This window comes from Oncorhynchus keta, unplaced genomic scaffold, assembly GCF_023373465.1.
Source record: "Oncorhynchus keta strain PuntledgeMale-10-30-2019 unplaced genomic scaffold, Oket_V2 Un_contig_1254_pilon_pilon, whole genome shotgun sequence".
NCBI lineage: Eukaryota > Metazoa > Chordata > Actinopteri > Salmoniformes > Salmonidae > Oncorhynchus > Oncorhynchus keta.
This window is the reverse complement of record NW_026277910.1, coordinates 58,795-82,500: the sequence shown is the minus strand read 5'-3', so window position 1 is coordinate 82,500 and position 23,706 is coordinate 58,795. Positions and strand designations below refer to the sequence as shown.

General features: G+C 44.9%; 2 protein-coding genes and 1 long non-coding RNA gene across 3 annotated transcripts in view; 1 reads left to right on the top strand and 2 right to left on the bottom strand.

Annotated features, from left to right (window-relative positions):
- Positions 1-7,619, bottom strand: part of LOC127917966 (basic proline-rich protein-like) — a 23,928-nt gene extending 16,309 nt beyond the window's left edge. Inside the window, exons 1-2 of the mRNA XM_052501125.1 lie at positions 5,373-7,619; positions 1,256-1,289 (exon numbers count right to left, since the gene is read on the bottom strand). Of these exons, the coding sequence (XP_052357085.1) occupies positions 1,256-1,289; positions 5,373-7,619 (2,281 nt within the window). The remainder of the gene's footprint in view (positions 1-1,255; positions 1,290-5,372) is intronic.
- Positions 7,620-10,814: 3,195 nt separating this feature from the next.
- Positions 10,815-23,706, top strand: part of LOC118382513 (ribose-5-phosphate isomerase-like) — a 36,474-nt gene continuing 23,582 nt past the window's right edge. Inside the window, exons 1-6 of the mRNA XM_052501124.1 lie at positions 10,815-11,315; positions 21,719-21,779; positions 21,879-21,934; positions 22,039-22,098; positions 22,267-22,331; positions 22,739-22,807. Coding sequence (XP_052357084.1) covers positions 11,112-11,315; positions 21,719-21,779; positions 21,879-21,934; positions 22,039-22,098; positions 22,267-22,331; positions 22,739-22,807 — 515 coding nt within the window. The 5' untranslated portion in view covers positions 10,815-11,111. The remainder of the gene's footprint in view (positions 11,316-21,718; positions 21,780-21,878; positions 21,935-22,038; positions 22,099-22,266; positions 22,332-22,738; positions 22,808-23,706) is intronic.
- On the bottom strand, positions 16,056-18,509 carry LOC127917972 (uncharacterized). Its single transcript, XR_008098148.1, has 3 exons — positions 18,318-18,509; positions 16,918-16,986; positions 16,056-16,713 (listed from the first exon to the last, which is right to left on the bottom strand). It is a non-coding gene; the product is annotated as an uncharacterized LOC127917972 (long non-coding RNA).

Genomic DNA, 23,706 nt, shown 5'->3' with positions numbered 1-23,706 from the left:
AAAGTCCTAATGTAATGGGTAAACCATTCACAACCCTATACCCTAGACACCCACCTGAATGACCCAGATACTAAGGAGAAGTCCTAATGTAATGGTACCACTCCATGACCCTATACCCTAGACACCCAACAAACAACACAAAGAGTTATCCTGAATGACCCAGATACTAAGGAGAAGTCCTAATGTAATGGTAAACCACTCCACAACCCTATACCCTAGACACCCACCTGAATGACCCAGATACTAAGGAGAAGTCCTAATGTAATGGTACGGTCCACAACCCTATACCCTAGACACCCACCTGAATGACCCAGATACTAAGGAGAAGTCCCTAATGTAATGTCTGGTCCACAACCCTATACCCTAGACACCCACCTGAATGACCCAGATACTAAGGAGAGGTCCTAATGTAATGGTATGGTCCAAATACCCTAGACACCCACCTGACTGACCCAGAGACTAAGGAGAAGTCTAATGTAATGGTACGGTACAAACCCTATACCCTAGACACCCACCTGAATGACCCAGATACTAAGGAGAAGTCCTAATGTAATTGGTACGGTACACAACCCTACCCTAGACACCCACCTGAATGACCCAGATACTAAGGAGAAGTCCTAATGTAATGGTACGGTCCATGACTGATTGGCCTATACCCACAGACACCCACCTGACTGACCCAGATGTAAGGAGAAGTCCTAATGTAATTGGCCCGGTAACAACCCTATACCCAAGACACCCACCTGAATGACCCAGATACTAAGGAGAAGTCCTAATGTAATGGTACGGTCCACAACCCTATACCCTAGACACCCACCTGAATGACCCAGATACTAAGGAGAAGTCCTAATGTAATGGTACGGTACACAACCCTATACCCTAGACACCCACCTGAATGACCCAGATACTAAGGAGAAGTCTAATGTAATGGTACCCACAACCCTATACCCTAGACACCCACCTGAATGACCCAGATACTAAAGAAGTCCTAATGTAATGGTACGGTCCACAACCCTATACCCTAGACACCAACCTGAATGACCCAGATACTAAGGAGAAGTCCTAATGTAATGGTACGGTCCATGACCCTATACCCTAGACACCCACCTGAATGACCCAGATACTCAGGAGAAGTCCTAATGTAATGGTACGGTCCACAACCCTATACCCTAGACACCCACCTGAATGACCCAGATACTAAGGAGAAGTCCTGATGTAATGGTACGGTCCATAACCCTATACCCTAGACACCCACCTGAATGACCCAGATACTCAGGAGAAGTCTGTAACTACAGACACAGACCAACACAGGTAACAGATCAACACATGTAACAAACCAACACATGACTACAGACACAGACCAACACATGTAACAGACCAACACATGTAACTACAGACACAGACCAACACATGTAACTACAGACACAGACCAACACATGTAACTACAGACACAGACCAACACATGTAACTACAGACACAGACCAACACATGTAACTACAGACACAGACCAACACATGTAACAGACCAACACATGTAACTACAGACACAGACCAACACATGTAACAGACCAACACATGTAACAGACCAACACATGTAACAGACCAACACATGTTTACAGACCAACACATGTAACTACAGACACAGACCAACACATGTAGATACAGACACAGACCAACACATGTAGATACAGACACAGACCAACACATGTAGATACAGACACAGACCAACACATGTAGATACAGACACAGACCAACACATGTAGATACAGACACAGACCAACACATGTAGATACAGACACAGACCAACACATGTAGACACAGACACAGACCAACACATGTATATACAGACACAGACCAACACATGTAGATACAGACACAGACCAACACATGTAGATACAGACACAGACCAACACATGTAGATACAGACACAGACCAACACATGTAGATACAGACACAGACCAACACATGTAGACACAGACACAGACCAACACATGTAGATACAGACACAGACCAACACATGTAGATACAGACACAGACCAACACATGTAGATACAGACACAGATCAACACATGTAGATACAGACACAGACCAACACATGTAGATACAGACACAGACCAACACATGTAGATACAGACACAGACCAACACATGTAGATACAGACACAGACCAACACATGTAGATACAGACACAGATCAACACATGTAGATACAGACACAGACCAACACATGTAGATACAGACACAGACCAACACATGTAACAGACCAACACATGTAACAGACCAACACATGTAACAGACCAACACATGTAACTACAGACACAGACCAACACATGTAGATACAGACACAGACCAACACATGTAGATACAGACACAGATCAACACATGTAACTACAGACACAGACCAACACATGTAGATACAGACACAGATCAACACATGTAGATACAGACACAGACCAACACATGTAGATACAGACACAGACCAACACATGTAGATACAGACACAGATCAACACATGTAGATACAGACACAGATCAACACATGTAGATACAGACACAGATCAACACATGTAGATACAGACCAACACATGTAACAGACCAACACATGTAGATACAGACACAGATCAACACATGTAGATACAGACACAGATCAACACATGTAGATACAGACACAGACCAACACATGTAGATACAGACACAGACCAACACATGTAGATACAGACACAGACCAACACATGTAGATACAGACACAGACCAACACATGTAGATACAGACACAGATCAACACATGTAGATACAGACACAGACCAACACATGTAGATACAGACACAGACCAACACATGTAACAGACCAACACATGTAACAGACCAACACATGTAACAGACCAACACATGTAACTACAGACACAGACCAACACATGTAGATACAGACACATACCAACACATGTAGATACAGACACAGATCAACACATGTAACTACAGACACAGACCAACACATGTAGATACAGACACAGATCAACACATGTAGATACAGACACAGACCAACACATGTAGATACAGACACAGATCAACACATGTAGATACAGACACAGATCAACACATGTAGATACAGACACAGATCAACACATGTAGATACAGACCAACACATGTAACAGACCAACACATGTAGATACAGACACAGACCAACACATGTAGATACAGACACAGACCAACACATGTAGATACAGACACAGACCAACACATGTAACAGATCAACACATGTAGATACAGACCAACACATGTAACAGACCAACACATGTAGATACAGACACAGACCAACACATGTAGATACAGACACAGACCAACACATGTAGATACAGACACAGATCAACACATGTAGATACAGACACAGACCAACACATGTAGATACAGACACAGACCAACACATGTAGATACAGACACAGATCAACACATGTAGATACAGACACAGACCAACACATGTAGATACAGACACAGACCAACACATGTAGATACAGACACAGACCAACACATGTAGATACAGACACAGACCAACACATGTAACAGATCAACACATGTAGATACAGACCAACACATGTAACAGACCAACACATGTAGATACAGACACAGACCAACACATGTAGATACAGACACAGACCAACACATGTAGATACAGACACAGATCAACACATGTAGATACAGACACAGACCAACACATGTAGATACAGACACAGATCAACACATGTAGATACAGACACAGACCAACACATGTAGATACAGACACAGACCAACACATGTAGATACAGACACAGATCAACACATGTAGATACAGACACAGACCAACACATGTAGATACAGACACAGACCAACACATGTAGATACAGACACAGACCAACACATGTAGATACAGACACAGACCAACACATGTAGATACAGACACAGACCAACACATGTAGATACAGACACAGACCAACACATGTAGATACAGACACAGACCAACACATGTAGATACAGACACAGATCAACACATGTAGATACAGACACAGACCAACACATGTAGATACAGACACAGACCAACACATGTAGATACAGACACAGACCAACACATGTAGATACAGACACAGACCAACACATGTAACAGATCAACACATGTAGATACAGACCAACACATGTAACAGACCAACACATGTAGATACAGACACAGACCAACACATGTAGATACAGACACAGACCAACACATGTAGATACAGACACAGATCAACACATGTAGATACAGACACAGACCAACACATGTAGATACAGACACAGATCAACACATGTAGATACAGACACAGACCAACACATGTAGATACAGACACAGACCAACACATGTAGATACAGACACAGATCAACACATGTAGATACAGACACAGACCAACACATGTAGATACAGACACAGACCAACACATGTAGATACAGACACAGACCAACACATGTAACAGACCAACACATGTAACAGACCAACACATGTAGATACAGACACAGACCAACACATGTAGATACAGACACAGACCAACACATGTAGATACAGACACAGATCAACACATGTAGATACAGACACAGACCAACACATGTAACAGACCAACACATGTAGATACAGACACAGACCAACACATGTAGATACAGACACAGACCAACACATGTAGATACAGACACAGACCAACACATGTAACAGACCAACACATGTAGATACAGACACAGACCAACACATGTAGATACAGACACAGACCAACACATGTAACTACAGACACAGACCAACACATGTAGATACAGACACAGACCAACACATGTAGATACAGACACAGACCAACACATGTAGATACAGACACAGACCAACACATGTAGATACAGACACAGACCAACACATGTAGATACAGACACAGACCAACACATGTAGATACAGACACAGATCAACACATGTAGATACAGACACAGACCAACACATGTAACAGACCAACACATGTAGATACAGACACAGACCAACACATGTAGATACAGACACAGACCAACACATGTAGATACAGACACAGACCAACACATGTAACAGACCAACACATGTAGATACAGACACAGACCAACACATGTAGATACAGACACAGACCAACACATGTAGATACAGACACAGACCAACACATGTAACAGATCAACACATGTAGATACAGACACAGACCAACACATACTGGGAAACTTTCATAAGGTCTGGATGCCTTATATGGAATACTGTTAGAGAAAAGAGGTCTGTATTGAAAACATGAGATTTTTTTAGTCCAGCAGTCGCAAATATACATATATATTTTTTCAAGGCACACAAGACACCTGTCTGATATGCGCCTCTCTCTGCAGACTGATCCATTGAGGAGGCCACGAGGAGGCCACGGGGAGGGGGAGGCCCCGGGGAGGCCGCTTGGAGGGGGAGGCCGCGGGGAGGGGGAGGCCGCGGGGAGGGGGAGGCCGCGGGGAGGGGGAGGCCGCGGGGAGGGGGAGGCCACGAGGAGGCCACGGGGAGGGGGAGGCCCCGGGGAGGCCGCTGGGAGGTCACGGGGAGGGGGAGGCCACTGGGAGGGGAGGCCACGGGGAGGGGGAGGCCGGGGGGAGGGGAGGCCGCGGGGAGGGGAGGCCACGGGGAGGGGAGGCCGCGGGGAGGCCATGGGGAGGACATGGGGAGGGGGAGGCCGCGGGGAGGCCACTGGGAGGCCACGGGGAGGGGGAGGCCACGGGGAGGGGAGGCCGCGGGGAGGGGAGGCCACGGGAGGGGAGGCCGCGGGGAGGGGGAGGCCGCGGGGAGGGGGAGGCCACTGGGAGGCCACGGGGAGGGGGGAGGCCGCGGGGAGGGGAGGCCGCGGGGAGGGGGAGGCCGCGGGGAGGGGGAGGCCGCGGGGAGGGGAGGCCACGGGGAGGGGGAGGCCGCGGGGAGGCCATGGGGAGGACATGGGGAGGGGAAGGCCGCAGGGAGGCCACTGGGAGGCCACGGGGAGGGGAGACCGCAGGGAGGGAGAGGCCACGGGGAGGGGGAAGCCATGGGGAGGGGCGGCCGCAGGGAGGGGGAGGCCACAGGGAGGGGGAAGCCATGGGGAGGGGAGGCCACGGGGAGGGAGAGGCCACGGGGAGGCCACGGGGAGGCCACAGGGAGGCCACGGGGAGGGGGAGGCCACGGGGAGGCCACAGGGAGGCCACGGGGAGGGAGAGGCCACAGGGAGGGGGAAGCCACGGGGAGGGGAGGCAACAGGGAGGGGAGGCCACGGGGAGGGGGAAGCCACGGGGAGGGGAGGCCGCAGGGAAGCCACGGGAAGGGGAGGCCGCAGGGAGGGGGAGGCCGCAGGGAGGCCGCGGGGAGGGGAGGCCGCAGGGAGGGGGAGGCCGCGGGGAGGCCGCAGGGAGGGGGAGTCCACGGGGAGGGGGAGTCCGCAGGGAGGGGAAGGCTGCGGGGAGGCCACGGGGAGGGTGAGGGGGGAGGCCGCGGGGAGGGTGAGGGGGAGGCCGCGGGGAGGGTGAGGGGGAGGCCGCGGGGAGGGGAGGCCACGGGGAGGGAGAGGCCACGGGGAGGGAGAGGCCACGGGGAGGGGGAAGCCACGGGGAGGGAGGCCGCAGGAAGCCACATGGATTGGGAGGCTGCGGGGAGGGAGTGGGAAGCACGGGGAGGCCGCAGGGAGTGGGAAGCACGGGGAGGCCGCAGGGAGTGGGAAGCACGGGGAGGCCGCAGGGAGGGGGAAGCCAACGGGAGGGGAGGCCGTAGGGAGGGGGAGGCCACGGGGAGGCCGCAGGGAGGGGGAGGCCACTGGGAGGGAGAGGCCACGGGGAGGGGGAAGCCACGGGGAGGGGAGGCCATGGGGAGGGGGAGGCCACGGGGAGGGGGAGGCCGCGGGGAGGCCGCAGGGAGGGGGAGTCCACGGGGAGGGGGAGGCCGCAGGGAGGGGAAGGCTGCGGGGAGGCCACGGGGAGGGTGAGGGGGAGGCCGCGGGGAGGGTGAGGCCGCGGGGAGGGTGAGGGGGAGGCCGCGGGGAGGGTGAGGGGGAGGCCGCGGTGAGGGGGAAGCCACGGGGAGGGGAGGCCACGGGGAGGGAGATGCCACGGGGAGGAGGAAGCCATGGGGAGGGGAGGCCGCAGGGAAGCCACAGGGATTGGGAGGCTGCGGGGAGGGGGAGGCCACGGGGAGGCCGCAGGGAGTGGGAAGCACGGGGAGGGGGAAGCCATGGGGAGGGGAGGCCGCAGGGAGGGGGAGGCCACGGGGAGGCCGCAGGGAGGGGGAGGCCACGGGAAGCCACGGGGAGGGGAGGCCACGGAGAGGGGGAGGCCACGGGGAGGCCGCAGGGAGGGGGAGGCCGCAGGGAGGGGGAGGCCGCGGGGAGGGGGAGGCCGCAGGGAGGGGGAGGCCGCAGGGAGGGGGAGGCCACGGGAGGCCGCAGGGAGGGGGAGGCCGCAGGGAGGGGGAGGCCACGGGGAGGCCGCAGGGAGGGGGAGGCCACGGGAGGCCGCAGGGAGGGGGAGGCCACGGGGAGGCCGCAGGGTGGGGGAGGCCGCTGTCCAAGAATATGGGGATTGTGGCTCAGATGCACAACGCACATCGATCTCCAGAATGCGTTCTTTCCCGCCATTTCATGGGGTATTCATTGTTTCATAACTTTATTGTTTGCTAGGTCTATCAAATACCCATTACATACACAGTGCATTTGGAAAGTATTCAGACCCCTTCACTATTTCCACATTTTGTTACGGTATAGCCTTATTCATCAATCTATCAATGGCAATAAAAGTTACTTTTAGATTTGCATCATTTTAATTTAGATTTAGATAGAATGTAGATTAATCACATAAATGATTTTGAGATACAATTATTATTATAAATTAAATTAAACTGTTCCAGTAAAATGTGCATATGAAAATCATAACTGGAACGCAAATTGGTAGAAATGGTAAGATACCTTGGCACTCCAAATGGATCAGTAGAAATGGTAGGATGACTTGGCACTCCAAATGGATCAGTAGAAATGGTAGGATGACTTGGCACTCCAAATGGATCAGTAGAAATGGTAGGATGACTTGGCACTCCAAATGGATCAGTAGAAATGGTAAGATAACTTGGCACTCCAAATGGATCAGTAGAAATGGTAAGATAACTTGGCACTCCAAATGGATCAGTAGAAATGGTAAGATAACTTGGCACTCCAAATGGATCAGTAGAAATGGTAAGATAACTTGGCACTCCAAATGGATCAGTAGAAATGGTAAGATAACTTGGCACTCCAAATGGAACAGTAGAAATGGTAGGATGACTTGGCACTCCAAATGGATCAGTAGAAATGGTAGGATGACTTGGCACTCCAAATGGATCAGTAGAAATGGTAAGATAACTTGGCACCCCAAATGGAACAGTAGAAATTGTAAGATAACTTGGCACCCCAAATGGAACAGTAGAAATGGTAGGATGACTTGGCACTCCAAATGGATCAGTAGAAATGGTAAGATAACTTGGCACCCCAAATGGAACAGTAGAAATGGTAAGATAACTTGGCACCCCAAATGGAACAGTAGAAATGGTAAGATAACTTGGCACTCCAAATGGAACAGTAGAAATGGTAAGATAACTTGGCACCCCAAATGGAACAGTAGAAATGGTAAGATAACTCCAAATGGAACAGTAGAAATGGTAGGATGACCCAAATGGAACAGTAGGAACAGTAGAAATGGTAGGATGACTTGGCACTCCAAATGGATCAGTAGAAATGGTAGGATAACTTGGCACTCCAAATGGATCAGTAGAAATGGTAGGATGACTTGGCACTCCAAATGGATCAGTAGAAATGGTAGGATAACTTGGCACCCCAAATGGAACAGTAGAAATGGTAAGATAACTTGGCACTCCAAATGGATCAGTAGAAATGGTAAGATAACTTGGCACCCCAAATGGAACAGTAGAAATGGTAAGATAACTTGGCACCCCAAATGGAACAGTAGAAATGGTAAGATAACTTGGCACTCCAAATGGATCAGTAGAAATGGTAAGATAACTTGGCACCCCAAATGGATCAGTAGAAATGGTAAGATAACTTGGCACCCCAAATGGAACAGTAGAAATGGTAAGATAACTTGGCACTCCAAATGGAACAGTAGAAATGGTAAGATAACTTGGCACCCCAAATGGAACAGTAGAAATGGTAAGATAACTTGGCACCCCAAATGGAACAGTAGAAATGGTAAGATAACTTGGCACTCCAAATGGATCAGTAGAAATGGTAAGATAACTTGGCACCCCAAATGGAACAGTAGAAATGGTAAGATAACTTGGCACTCCAAATGGATCAGTAGAAATGGTAAGATAACTTGGCACCCCAAATGGAACAGTAGAAATGGTAAGATAACTTGGCACCCCAAATGGAACAGTAGAAATGGTAAGATAACTTGGCACTCCAAATGGAACAGTAGAAATGGTAAGATAACTTGGCACCCCAAATGGAACAGTAGAAATGGTAAGATAACTTGGCACCCCAAACGGAACAGTAGAAATGGTAAGATAACTTGGCACCCCAAATGGAACAGTAGAAATGGTAAGATAACTTGGCACCCCAAACGGAACAGTAGAAATGGTAAGATAACTTGGCACCCCAAATGGAACAGTAGAAATGGTAAGATAACTTGGCACCCCAAATGGATCAGTAGAAATGGTAAGATAACTTGGCACCCCAAATGGAACAGTAGAAATGGTAAGATAACTTGGCACTCCAAATGGAACAGTAGAAATGGTAGGATAACTTGGCACTCCAAATGGAAAAGGTTGCCGACCACTGGTGTAGCACTATACCGGCAACTTCAGGAGCCTAAGGGCAGAATACGCAAAGTCCAGCAGCCGCAAGAGAGGAAGGTCAGGAGCAGGGTTTTCTTTCTTCTGGTTAGGCTATCGTGATCTCTGGCTCCCTTGAGTCATTTGTGTGTCTTGATTATTCAATCAAACACCACGCTTAAAGCATCAGACAAGTTCATTACATATAGCCTAGTTGATTTTATTCAAACACATAAGGTGTGTTTATGTATGGAAAAAAATCACAATTAAAAATGTCAATCAATGTAGAAAAGACTACTCTTGGACGAACAAGTTTTTTTTTAGTCGGGGACAGCCCTAGTAGAAATGAGCTTTAGATGCCCCAACCAATTCTGAGGGAGGACCCCCAGATCCACTGCCAGGTTATGTCCCCCCCACTTCTAAAACCAAAGTTGCACCCCTGTGGATAGATGTCGAAAAGGGGTAACAGAAGATGAATTAAAACTACAATAATGTAAAGAATGGAGCTAATGCGTCCTGTGACATTTTCACAAATATCACTAGATTTTAATTAAATGTATGTTTGAAGTGCTCTAAGAATTAGCCTACTTTCGATGAGAACATTACTGTTTTTTCAACGGCCACTTTTGTCGGAGAGAGATTTACACCGTTATCAAAACGTCACGCCAGCATAAGCCCACACAAAACATCGTCCTTATTTCACATAGAAAAATAAGCTATAGATCTATCATTCTACTCGAAAGCAAGTCTAAGAAGCGGTGGATCTGATATATGTGTGCTATATCTATGCTTCTTACTTTTTTGTTTGAGCAACTTGTACTTTCTGTTTTGTACACCAACTTTAAACAGCTGAAACAGCAATATTTTGAGTTATGGAAAATATATTTCACAGCGGTTTAGATGGTATAATGATTATCTACGCTATATTTGCTTATTTTGACCCATAAACTGAAATTAGACAAACTATTAGAGTTTTAGCACCCGGGAAATGGTGGAGTGATTTCTGCACAGTGCAACTTTAACCTATAACAACAAAACGCCAAGATCAAGGGGCATTTATTATTTATCAAATGACTGGAAAACGTACAGACTGTCCCTTTAATTGATGAACAGTAGTTTTAAACCGTTCAGGGATGTTGGGGTGTTGAACGCAGCACTAATCGAGGAAGGTACATGTACACAGATATACACGTCAACAGTTCAGTGGGTTTAACGCGTTTGGTCGAGCGGCATAAGGACTCAGCAACAACAATTTATTTTGCAGCACATCGTGCATTTGTCAGTCCTTGGAGGAGGTTGTGTGTCGTCGATGGGCAGGGCTATGCTCCTCCAGAGGTGGCTCGGTCCCACCCTGCTGTCAGCTGGTCACCGCTCTGCAGGAGGGAGGAAACAGACGCCGTTCACCTCCAAGCTGAAACACGTGTCTCTCTTTAGGAGTCCCAGCAGCAGACGCGGCATGGCGGAAGAAGCGAAGAAACGAGCAGGCTATGCTGCGGTGGATAATCATGTTCAGGTAACACAACTGATCTTGTGTTGACTAATATAGCTAACAATGGGGACAGTTCATGTATTTTGTTTAGCAGATAGCTAGGTCAGCTACCGTGCTCAGTTTGGTGTGTTAATGTGGGGGCCATGCTGATGCTAAACACCTAGTTGACTGACTAGTACATCATGTAATGTACTAGTGAAACATTAGGAAGTAAACATACCGTGTCCAGGTACCTAGTTGACTGACTAGTACATCATGTAATGTACTAGTGAAACATTAGGAAGTAGTTAGACAGTAAACATACCGTGTCCAGGTACCTAGTTGACTGACTAGTACATCATGTAATGTACTAGTGAAACATTAGGAAGTAAACATACCGTGTCCAGGTACCTAGTTGACTGACTAGTACATCATGTAATGTACTAGTGAAACATTAGGAAGTAGTTAGACAGTAAACATACCGTGTCCAGGTACCTAGTTGACACGACCACAACAAAGCTGCACAACCATCTAGTGAATGCGCTACTGAGTGGCGCAGTGGTCTAATGTACCGCATCTCGGTGATAGAGGCGTCACAACAGACCCTGGTTTGATCCCGGGCTGTATCACAACAGGCCGTGATCGGGAGCCCCATAGGGCAGGGCACAATTGAAATCAATATCAAATGAACTCTGAACCAACTATATTAATTTTGGGACTGGTCTAAAAGCATTAAACATTTATATTCGCTACCTTGCCGTTGCTAGCTCATTTGTCCTGGGATATTAACATTGGGTTGTTATTTTACCTGGCGCTTGTAACGCCAGGGTAGTGGGTTCGATCCCCGGGACCACCCATACGTAGAATGTATGCACACATGACTGTAAGTCGCTTTGGATAAAAGCGTCTGCTAAATGGCATATATTATTATTATATTATTATATTATTATTACCTGAAATGCACAAGGTCCTCTACTCAGACAGTTAATCAACAGATAAAAGGGTAAACCTAGTTAGTGTCTAGTAATCTCTCCTCCTTCAGGCTTCTTCTTCTTTGGACTTTATATGGCATTTGGCAACCAACTTTAAGGTGCATTACCACCACCAACTGGAGTGTGGACCTCAGTTCATGTTGCAATCACCCACGTCTGTTTTTGTTCCTAAAAACCAATGTGGAGAGGCGAGACTTGCAGCGCGTCAAGTGTTACAAATAGAACCAAGTTCCATTTTAGCACCTGGCTACACAGATGCTCGTTGACGCAATGAGGGAATAACGCGTAGGTTTAAATAATTTGGCTCGTGTACATGTTATTCAATCATTGCACCCACACTGCTCAGGAGCATCTGCACCATGCTGACCAGACCTCTGGTGCCCGTGTGTCCGCATGTTGATTTTTCTGACACTGGACGTGCTGCATGTCTCCCATCTCCTCGTTGGTTTTTAGGAACATATACCCACGTGGGCCATTGCAACATGAACTGAGGTCCACATTCCAGTCCAGGTGGACTGTGACCCCTTTGGTCACTTTCTTTGTCTTGTGATTAGTTACAATGACATTACGCTCATTACTGTAAACACCAAACATGAGAATGAGTTGCTTGAGTCAGTAGAGAAACGTATACTTCATTATCTAAATGTACCAATTCGTTATTATTAATAGGAGGCGACTTTAACATCACTATAGACAATTCAACTGATAGATGGCCCCCAGGTAGACCAACCAATCAGAATTTGGGTTTAATACTTTTTTGGAAAAGTTTGATCTTACTGATATATGGAGAGAGAGGTTTCCAACAAAACAGGCTCCAGACATTCCAGAATAGATGCTTGGCTTATATCCAAATGTATTGAGGGTGTGTTGTACTCCCCTCAGACCATAGGGCCATTTTAGATTAATGTCAAAATATTTACCCCTGATACTAACCTTGGTAGGGCATCCTACTGGAAACTAAATGGCTCCTTGTTAAATAATGACATCTTAAAGATCTGCTCTCACACTTTTGGAAATGGCTTGTGAAGAAAAATCATATTGCAAGAAGTGTGAGCTCTTTTTAAAGTTGAGGTGGTCAAATATCTTATGTGGTCTTAATCTGGCTAAGAGCAGAGGAATCTTCCCTTTCTCAGAGGTCACCAGCTGGCCTCTCGGGGAGAAGAAGATGGAACTGATTGAGTTAATAAATAAAATGGATTTTATATATAAGATGAAATCAACTGGATATACATAAATACACATACAGTTGAAGTAGGAAGTTTACATACACTAAGTTGACTGTGCCTTTAAACAGCTTGGAAAATTCCAGAAAATGTCATGGCTTCAGATAGGCTAATTGATGTCAATTGGAGGTGCACCTGTAGATGTATTTCAAGGCCTACCTTCAAACTCAGTGCCTCTTTTCTTGACATCGTGGGAAAATCCAAAGAAATCAGACAAGACCTCAGGAAAAAAAGACCTCCAAGTCTGGTTCATCCTTGGGAGCAATTTCCAAACGCCTGAAGGTACCATGTTCATCTGTACAAACAATAGTACGCGAGTATAAACACCATGGGACCACGCAGCCGTCATACCGCTTAGAAAGGAGACGCGTTCTGTCTCCTAGAGATGAACGTACTTTGGTGCGAAAAGTGCAAATCAATCCCAGAACAACAGCAAAGGACCTTGTGAAGAAGCTGGAGGAAGCAGGTACAAAAGTATCTATATCCACAGTAAAACAAGTCCTATATCGACATAACCTGAAAGGCCATTCAGCAAGGAAGAAGCCACTACTCCAAAACCGCCATAAAAAAAGCCAGACTACGATTTTCACATGGGGACAAAGATTGTACTTTTTAGAGAAATGTCCTCTGGTCTGATGAAACAAAAATAGAACTGTTTGGCCATAATGACCATCGTTATGTTTGGAGAAGAAAGGGGGCGGCTTGCAAGCCGAAGAACACCATTCCAACCGTGAAGCATGGGGGTGGCAGCATCATGTTGTGGGGGTGCTTTGCTGCAGGAGGGACTGGTGCACTTCACAAAACAGATGGCATCATGCGGGAGGAAAATTGTGGATATATTGAGGCAACATCTCTAGACATCAGTCAGGAAGTTAAAGCTTGGTGGCAAATGGGTCTTCCAAATGGACAATGACCCCAAGCATACTTCCAAAGTTGTGGCAAAATGGCTTAAGGACATCAAAGTCAAGGTATTGGAGTGGCCATCACAAACTACTTCCTACACCTGCATTGTTTGCTGTTTGGGGTTTTAGGCTGGGTTTCTGTACAGCACTTTGAGATATCAGCTGATGTATGAAGGGCTATATAAATACATTTGATTTGACAAAGCCCTGACCTCAATCTTAAAGAGAATTTGTGGGCAGAACTGAAAAAGCGTGTGTGAGCAAGGAGGCCTACAAACCTGACTCAGTCACACCAGCTCTGTCAGGTGAAATGGGTCAGAATTCACCCAACTTATTGTGGAAGGCTACCCAAAACGTTTGACCCAAGTTAAACAATTTAAAGGCAATGATACAAAATACTAATTGAGTGTATGTAAACTTCTGGCCCACTGGGAATGTGATGAATGAAATAAATAATTCTCTCTACTATTATTCTGACATTTCACATTCTTAAAATAGTGGTGATCCTAGCTGACCTAAAACAGGGACTTTTTACTAGGATTAACTGTCAGGAATTGTGAAACTGAGTTTATTAGCCAAATACATTTCAACTTCCGACTTCAACTATACACTACCGTTCAAAAGTTTGCGGTCACTTAAGTATATTTCTGTTTTTGAAAGAAAAGCACTTTTGTCCATTAAAATAACATCAAAGTGATCAGAAATACAGAGCAGACATTGTTAATGTTGTAAATGACTATTGTTGCTGGAAACTGCTTTTACATTTTTTAAATAATTAATGACTAAGATGTTAGTCTTACTACTTTCAAAAATATTTAAAGAAGTCCTGGATGCAATCATTGATGTAACACAGTCTGGCTTCATGAGGAACAGACATATTTCTAACAATATCAGACTAGTATTAGACATACTTAACTAGTCAGACCTGACAACAGGATAGCTTCATATGATTATGGGGCGATTTTTGTAAAGCATTTGACACAGACCTGTCGGTTCCTCTGACACTCCCTTGAGAAATTTGGGATTTGTTTTCTGTGAGGCTATTCAGACGCTACGAAAGGTAACAGCACTATCAAACTTAAACATGGCACCTCACCTAGATTTGTGATAGGAGAACCTTGCCTAATTCCACTCTCTATCTCACTATCTATTTTTATTAATCACCCAACTTCTTACAAGTTCTTTAAAGAATAGTCCTGTACAAGGTATTTCCTGGTATAATAATAATAATAATAATAATAAGCCAGCTGGCTGATTTCGACACTTCCTGAAAGACACGAGTCAGATTTTTACCTCAACGGTTTCACGCCCTCTTGAACTCTCTCTTCAAAGTTCTTTTCAACTTTCCCTTACGGTACTTGTCGTCTATCGGTCTTGTGCTGGTATTTAGCCTTAGATGGAGTTTACCACCCACTGTGGGCTGCATTCCCAAGCATCTCATATCGATCAGTGTGATAGACTAGATGCTTTGGAAAAGGATTCTAAGGTTGTGTGACGCCTTCACATGGTATTCCGGTGAAAGAACTGATATATTTAGGCATAACCATCACTAAGGATCAGAAGTCTAGATGCTGTTTACATTTTAAACAGAAGCTAAATCGATGGCCACAAAGGGGCTTATCTTTAAAAGGAAGAGTCCTAATAACCAAGGCTGAGGGCATCTCTTGTCTGGACTAACATAGGGCAGCATATCTTTATATCTTGCCTGTACAATAAGCGAAGATCAATCAGATGATTTTCAACTTTCTGTGGAGAAACCGTACCAATAACATGAGGAAACTGTGAACACTTATGAGTATGGCGGGCTGAATTTTCTGGCCTTCTAAATAATAAGTTTAACATCAATTGGATAAAACAATTCCTATGAAGACTCACTTCTATGGGGAACTTTATTCCTCATGGTCTTCTACTTTTGGTGGCCTTAACTTCATGTTGGTATATATTGGCAAAGTTCCAGTGAAACCGGTCGATGAAAAGCAGAACGTTTTCTTGTCATGGTCCTTAATTTATAAACACAATTTTTCTCCACACAGATATTGTATATGGAATAATTGGGACATATTGTATAAAAATATTGGTTTTTAGAATATTGGTTCTGAAATCATATCCTATTGGTGAGCCAATTTGTAAATACTTAGTCTTAGTCAATTTTTCTTTTTACTTAGTGATCAGAATTCCTTAGAACTATGTCATTTTGGTCCATTCAACAACAATAGATCTATAGGAACCTTGTTTCAACAGGATGTTGATTCTATACCTCATGTTGGTCCATTCAACAACAATAGAACTATAGGAACCTTGTTTCAACAGGATGTTGATTCTATACCTCATGTTGGTCCATTCAACAACAATAGAACTATAGGAACCCTGTTTCAACAGGATGTTGATTCTATACCTCATGTTGGTCCATTCAACAACAGAACTATTGGAACCTTGTTTCAACAGGATGTTGATTCTATACCTCATGTTGGTCCATTCAACAACAATAGATCTATAGGAACCTTGTTTCAACAGGATGTTGATTCTATACCTCATGTTGGTCCATTCAACAACAATAGAACTATAGGAGCCTTGTTTCAACAGGATGTTGATTCTATACCTCATGTTGGTCCATTCAACAACAATAGAACTATAGGAGCCTTGTTTCAACAGGATGTTGATTCTATACCTCATGTTGGTCCATTCAACAACAATAGATCTATAGGAACCTTGTTTCAACAGGATGTTGATTCTATACCTCATGTCATGTTGGTCCATTCAACAACAATAGAACTATAGGAACCCTGTTTCAACAGGATGTTGATTCTATACCTTATGTTGGTCCATTCAACAACAATAGAACTATAGGAACCTTGTTTCAACAGGATGTTGATTCTATACCTCATGTTGGTCCATTTAACAACAATAGAACTATAGGAACCTTGTTTCAACAGGATGTTGATTCTATACCTCATGTCATGTTGGTCCATTCAACAACAATAGAACTATAGGAACCTTGTTTCAACAGGATGTTGATTCTATACCTCATGTTGGTCCATTCAACAACAATAGATCTATAGGAACCTTGTTTCAACAGGATGTTGATTCTATACCTCATGTTGGTCCATTCAACAACAATAGAACTATAGGAACCTTGTTTCAACAGGATGTTGATTCTATACCTCATGTTGGTCCATTCAACAACAATAGAACTATAGGAACCTTGTTTCAACAGGATGTTGATTCTATACCTCATGTTGGTCCATTCAACAACAATAGATCTATAGGAACCTCGTTTCAACAGGATGTTGATTCTATACCTCATGTCATGTTGGTCCATTCAACAACAATAGAACTATAGGAGCCTTGTTTCAACAGGATGTTGATTCTATACCTCATGTTGGTCCATTCAACAACAATAGATCTATAGGAACCTCGTTTCAACAGGATGTTGATTCTATACCTCATGTCATGTTGGTCCATTCAACAACAATAGAACTATAGGAGCCTTGTTTCAACAGGATGTTGATTCTATACCTCATGTTGGTCCATTCAACAACAATAGATCTATAGGAACCCTGTTTCAACAGGATGTTGATTCTATACCTCATGTTGGTCCATTCAACAACAATAGAACTATAGGAACCTTGTTTCAACAGGATGTTGATTCTATACCTCATGTTGGTCCATTCAACAACAATAGAACTATAGGAACCCTGTTTCAACAGGATGTTGATTCTATACCTCATGTTGGTCCATTCAACAACAATAGAACTATAGGAACCTTGTTTCAACAGGATGTTGATTCTATACCTCATGTTGGTCCATTCAACAACAATAGAACTATAGGAACCTTGTTTCAACAGGATGTTGATTCTATACCTCATGTTGGTCCATTCAACAACAACAGAACTATAGGAAGCTTGTTTCAACAGGATGTTGATTCTATACCTCATGTTGGTCCATTCAACAACAATAGAACTATAGGAACCTTGTTTCAACAGGATGTTGATTCTATACCTCATGTTGGTCCATTCAACAACAATAGAACTATAGGAGCCTTGTTTCAACAGGATGTTGATTCTATACCTCATGTTGGTCCATTCAACAACAATAGAACTATAGGAACCTTGTTTCAACAGGATGTTGATTCTATAACTCATGTTGGTCCATTCAACAACAATAGAACTATAGGAACCTTGTTTCAACAGGATGTTGATTCTATACCTCATGTTGGTCCATTCAACAACAATAGAACTATAGGAAGCTTGTTTCAACAGGATGTTGATTCTATACCTCATGTTGGTCCATTCAACAACAATAGAACTATAGGAACCTTGTTTCAACAGGATGTTGATTCTATACCTCATGTTGGTCCATTCAACAACAATAGAACTATTGGAACCTTGTTTCAACAGGATGTTGATTCTATACCTCATGTTGGTCCATTCAACAACAATAGAACTATTGGAACCTTGTTTCAACAGGATGTTGATTCTATACCTCATGTCATGTTGGTCCATTCAACAACAATAGAACTATAGGAGCCTTGTTTCAACAGGATGTTGATTCTATAACTCATGTTGGTCCATTCAACAACAATAGATCTATAGGAACCTTGTTTCAACAGGATGTTGATTCTATACCTCATGTTGGTCCATTCAACAACAATAGAACTATAGGAACCTTGTTTCAACAGGATGTTGATTCTATACCTCATGTCGGTCCATTCAACAACAATAGAACTATAGGAACCTTGTTTCAACAGGATGTTGATTCTATACCTCATGTTGGTCCATTCAACAACAATAGAACTATAGGAACCTTGTTTCAACAGGATGTTGATTCTATACCTCATGTCATGTTGGTCCATTCAACAACAATAGAACTATAGGAACCCTGTTTCAACAGGATGTTGATTCTATACCTCATGTTGGTCCATTCAACAACAATAGAACTATAGGAACCTTGTTTCAACAGGATGTTGATTCTATACCTCATGTCATTCCCTATTGGAATGTTTTTATTGATAATATCTGTTGGGGAAAAGTTTGGTTGTTGCTCCCCACATACCTATTTATAAACAAAATTAAGTTTATTTTTATATTATTCAGAAATATTATCCTGCCACCTAATATGAAGAAGTTTAAATAAAATATTTTGTAATGTGTTGCATATTTTTCTGCATTGTATTAATGTAAGGAATCTGTGGAAAGACATCAGTAGATTTATAATGGAACAGATTTATGAAGATCTTACACTATTATGGAGAGATGTACTACTGGGATTCTAGGAATAGTTATTTCATAGTGCCATGGTCATGGGAAATGGTGGTATTATCATATTGCCAGAAGATACTGACCGTACCGTTATGCTCGTTTACACTGAGCTGCACCGAGTTTGATGAAAGATACGGGTTGAAAACGTACCTCAATGCAGGGATGGGATGTGCCACTGTACACCGAGTTTGAGAAAGATATGGGTTGAAAACGTACCTCAATGCAGGGATGGGATGTGCCACTGTACACCGAGTTTGATGAAAGATACGGGTTGAAAACGTACCTCAATGCAGGGATGGGATGTGCCACTGTACACTGAGTTTGACGAAAGATACGGGTTGAAAACGTACCTCAATGCAGGGATGGGATGTGCCACTGTACACTGAGTTTGACCTCCTATCCACACTGCTCCATCAAAGATGGAAATAATGGTAGTTGTCCTGTGAAACTGCCCTTTTCATCCTCATGCTAGCTAACAGTAGCCACAGCAGCAATTTTGGAATGGCATGTTGCCTTGAACAACAAAGGAGCCGATTGGCTGACCCTGCCATTCCAAAATGGCTGAGGTTACTACTGCTAGCTAGCATGAGGACAAAAAGGGCAGTTTTCTATGGTATTATCGCAGTCCGCAAACAGCGTTAGAGGTGCATGCCGCCACCTACTGGCTGAGGGGAAAACTGATCAGCTTTAACGCTAAACAATACTAGGGAAATGTGAACAAATGTACTATTAGTATTCAAAAGTTACATTTAAAAAAATATTCTTTCAGCCAGATTAAAATGTCTATTCAGACCTTTACACAGGCGCAGGAACCTGGGAGGGGGGAACCTCTTCATTCAGTTTTCTTTAACATTTCGGCTGTAAAGTACTGGCGTTCCAGAAATCTTTTTGCTACCATCACATTTTTGTCTCGCTTCTTTAGATAGTTTTTGTGGCAATTTATCACTTGCTGTATGAACGCAACAAAGTCCACCTTCACTGCTCGTGTGTTGGGATCCTTCTCCTGCATGGCATTGACTGCAGACTGTGGGACATCCACTACCATCTCTCCTCAAGCTATTTTCACTGCCTCCACCTGCTGGATGACCCTGATCCTAGCTACTGCGACCTCTTCATCCATACAGGACACTCCGGGAATGTGATTCCCATCACAATTACAGCAACATGCCTCATCTGACTTGTCAGCTAATACATATTTCTTCCTTTGTCAACGTGTCAACTTTTACAATGTAACACTGCAGCGGCTTCTGTACATACGGTATTACCTCATACCTCACATACCCAAGTTTTCCATGATTCAGGAGAACCACTTCATCAATCCACACTACACCGATAGGCATACTTCCTGTCTATCATTTGTGCCAAGCGATGTGCGTCCATTGCTCCTGCCATCCCAAAACCACAGAGCCTCTATGTCCGAGACGCCAGAGATGACGCCTTTTTAACCGGTGCCCTACTCAAAGTCATAGCCTTCGTTGATATCTTGTAGAGCCTTTTGGACTGTTAATAAACTGTCACTAAATCAGAATATGGCTCTTTGTCACTCGAACCATTTTGTCTTTCACCATCTTCGAGACTGCGAACAGATCACCCAATAAACATCGTAGCTGGTGATTCCCACTCCAACCATAAACTGCTGTTCATTTCCAACTTTAGCCCTTTTCATTCTACTGTTCTTCACCGTCATCCATTCATTTTCACCAACTTTACTCCCGCCAACAGAATCGTTCAATGCTTCCAAACTCTCCTTGTCCCCCGACGGCCATTTAAGCCTCTCCTCCCTCTGCAACATCTTTCGGGGCAGTTTTTTGTGAGACACCGCGGGTTTTACAATCTTCTCGCTGTATCGGTAAGGATAAAGGTAACATTTGGAGTACAGTTCCATATCCCATCCCTGCATCGAGGTACGTTTACCAACCCATATCTCTCTCCGGTTCCACGGTGTCTTAACGGAACCATGATTGCGTTCTGACCCCAGTGCAGCTCAGTGTAAACAAGCGTAACAGGGGGTCAGTATCTTCTGGCTATATGATCATGTGAACTGGCTGTTACATGTCTTTCCTTCCATCACAGAACAACCAGGTAGTTGGAGTGGGCAGTGGATCCACCATTGTGTATGCTGTAGACAGACTAGGTGAGGAGACCATAATACTAGCGTACCGGTTGAACAAGAGAATGTAGTACTTTATTCATCCACAAAGGGCTGATTGTGATCACCTCTGATCTGTTCTAGCGGAGAGAGTTCGTCAGGAGAAACTCAACATAGTGTGTGTCCCCACCTCCTTCCAGGTGAGTGTGAGGTACGATGGCTGTGTATCATGTATTCTACGGGGATCTCAGAGAGCCGACTCTAATCTGGCAGATGGCCCTCAACATTTGATCTTGTCCTCCAGGCTCGTCAGTTGATTCTGCAGCATGGTCTAACCCTGTCTGATCTGGATAGACACCCAGAGGTACTGTTGGTTAGCAACTTTTTTTTAACGATGTGTTACATGTCCTCAAGTTTGACACATTCTTTAGGAAACGTGTGGAGTTGGTGTGTGAAATCAGAAGTTTGTCCTGTAGACTGTTATTGTCAGCAGTATTGTGTTCTACCTCTCTGACCTCTAACCCCATTCCAGCTGGACGTGGCCATCGATGGGGCAGACGAGGTGGATGCTGCTCTCACACTCATCAAAGGAGGAGGGTAAGACGCTGTATATTCATCGGATCACAGTTCTAGGCTGTCCCGTTGCTCTCCCTGGCTAACGGTCCCCGTTGCTCTCCCTGGCTAACGGTCCCCGTTGCTCTCCCTGGCTAACGGTCCCCGTTGCTCTCCCTGGCTAACGGTCCCCGTTGCTCTCCCTGGCTAACGGTCCCCGTTGCTCTCCCTGGCTAACGGTCCCCGTTGCTCTCCCTGGCTAACGGTCCCCGTTGCTCTCCCTGGCTAACGGTCCCCGTTGCTCTCCCTGGCTAACGGTCCCCGTTGCTCTCCCTGGCTAACGGTCCCCGTTGCTCTCCCTGGCTAACGGTCCCCGTTTGCTCTCCACGCCAGGCTCCATACATCACCATCTCACCAGTTATCTTTGTCTCCCTTCTCCCTCACTCCCCTAGAGGCTGTCTGACTCAGGAGAAGATTGTAGCCGGCTGTGCCAAACACTTCATCGTCATCGCTGACTTCAGGTGGGTGTGTTCTCCTGTAATTGCATAGTGCCTAGACTTGGTGAGGTCTTTGATTGGCTAAAGTATAATAGAGGTTAAAAATATAAAGAAACCCTGGAGGACTCCACTGCAGGCCTGGTCCTATTGTGGAGTAAATACACTGTTGCTCCATCCTCAGTTTTCTCCTGTCACAGCCATTTAAACTCTGTAACTGTTTTAAAGTTACCAGTGGCCTCATGGTGAAATCCCTGAGCGGCTTCCTTCCTCTCCGACAATTGCGTTAGGAAGGACTCCTGTATCTTTGTAGTGACTGGGTGTATTGATACACTGAGTTAGGAAGGATGCCTGTATCTTTGTAGTGACTGGGTGTATTGATACACTGAGTTAGGAAGGAGTCCTGTATCTTTGTAGTGACTGGGTGTATTGATACACTGAGTTAGGAAGGACGCCTGTATCTTTGTAGTGACTGGGTGTATTGATACACTGAGTTAGGAAGGACGCCTGTCTCTCTGTAGTGACTGGGTGTATTGATACACTGAGTTAGGAAGGAGTCCTGTATCTTTGTAGTGACTGGGTGTATTGATACACTGAGTCAGGAAGGAGTCCTGTATCTTTGTAGTGACTGGGTGTATTGATACACTGAGTTAGGAAGGACTCCTGTATCTTAGTAGTGACTGGATGTATTGATACACTGAGTCAGGAAGGAGTCCTGTATCTTTGTAGTGACTGGGTGTATTGATACACTGAGTTAGGAAGGACTCCTGTATCTTTGTAGTGACTGGGTGTATTGATACACTGAGTTAGGAAGGACGCCTGTATCTTTGTAGTGACTGGGTGTATTGATACACCATCCAAAGTGTAATTAATAACTTCATGCTCAAAGGGATATTCAATGTTTGCTTTTTTATTTTTACCCATCT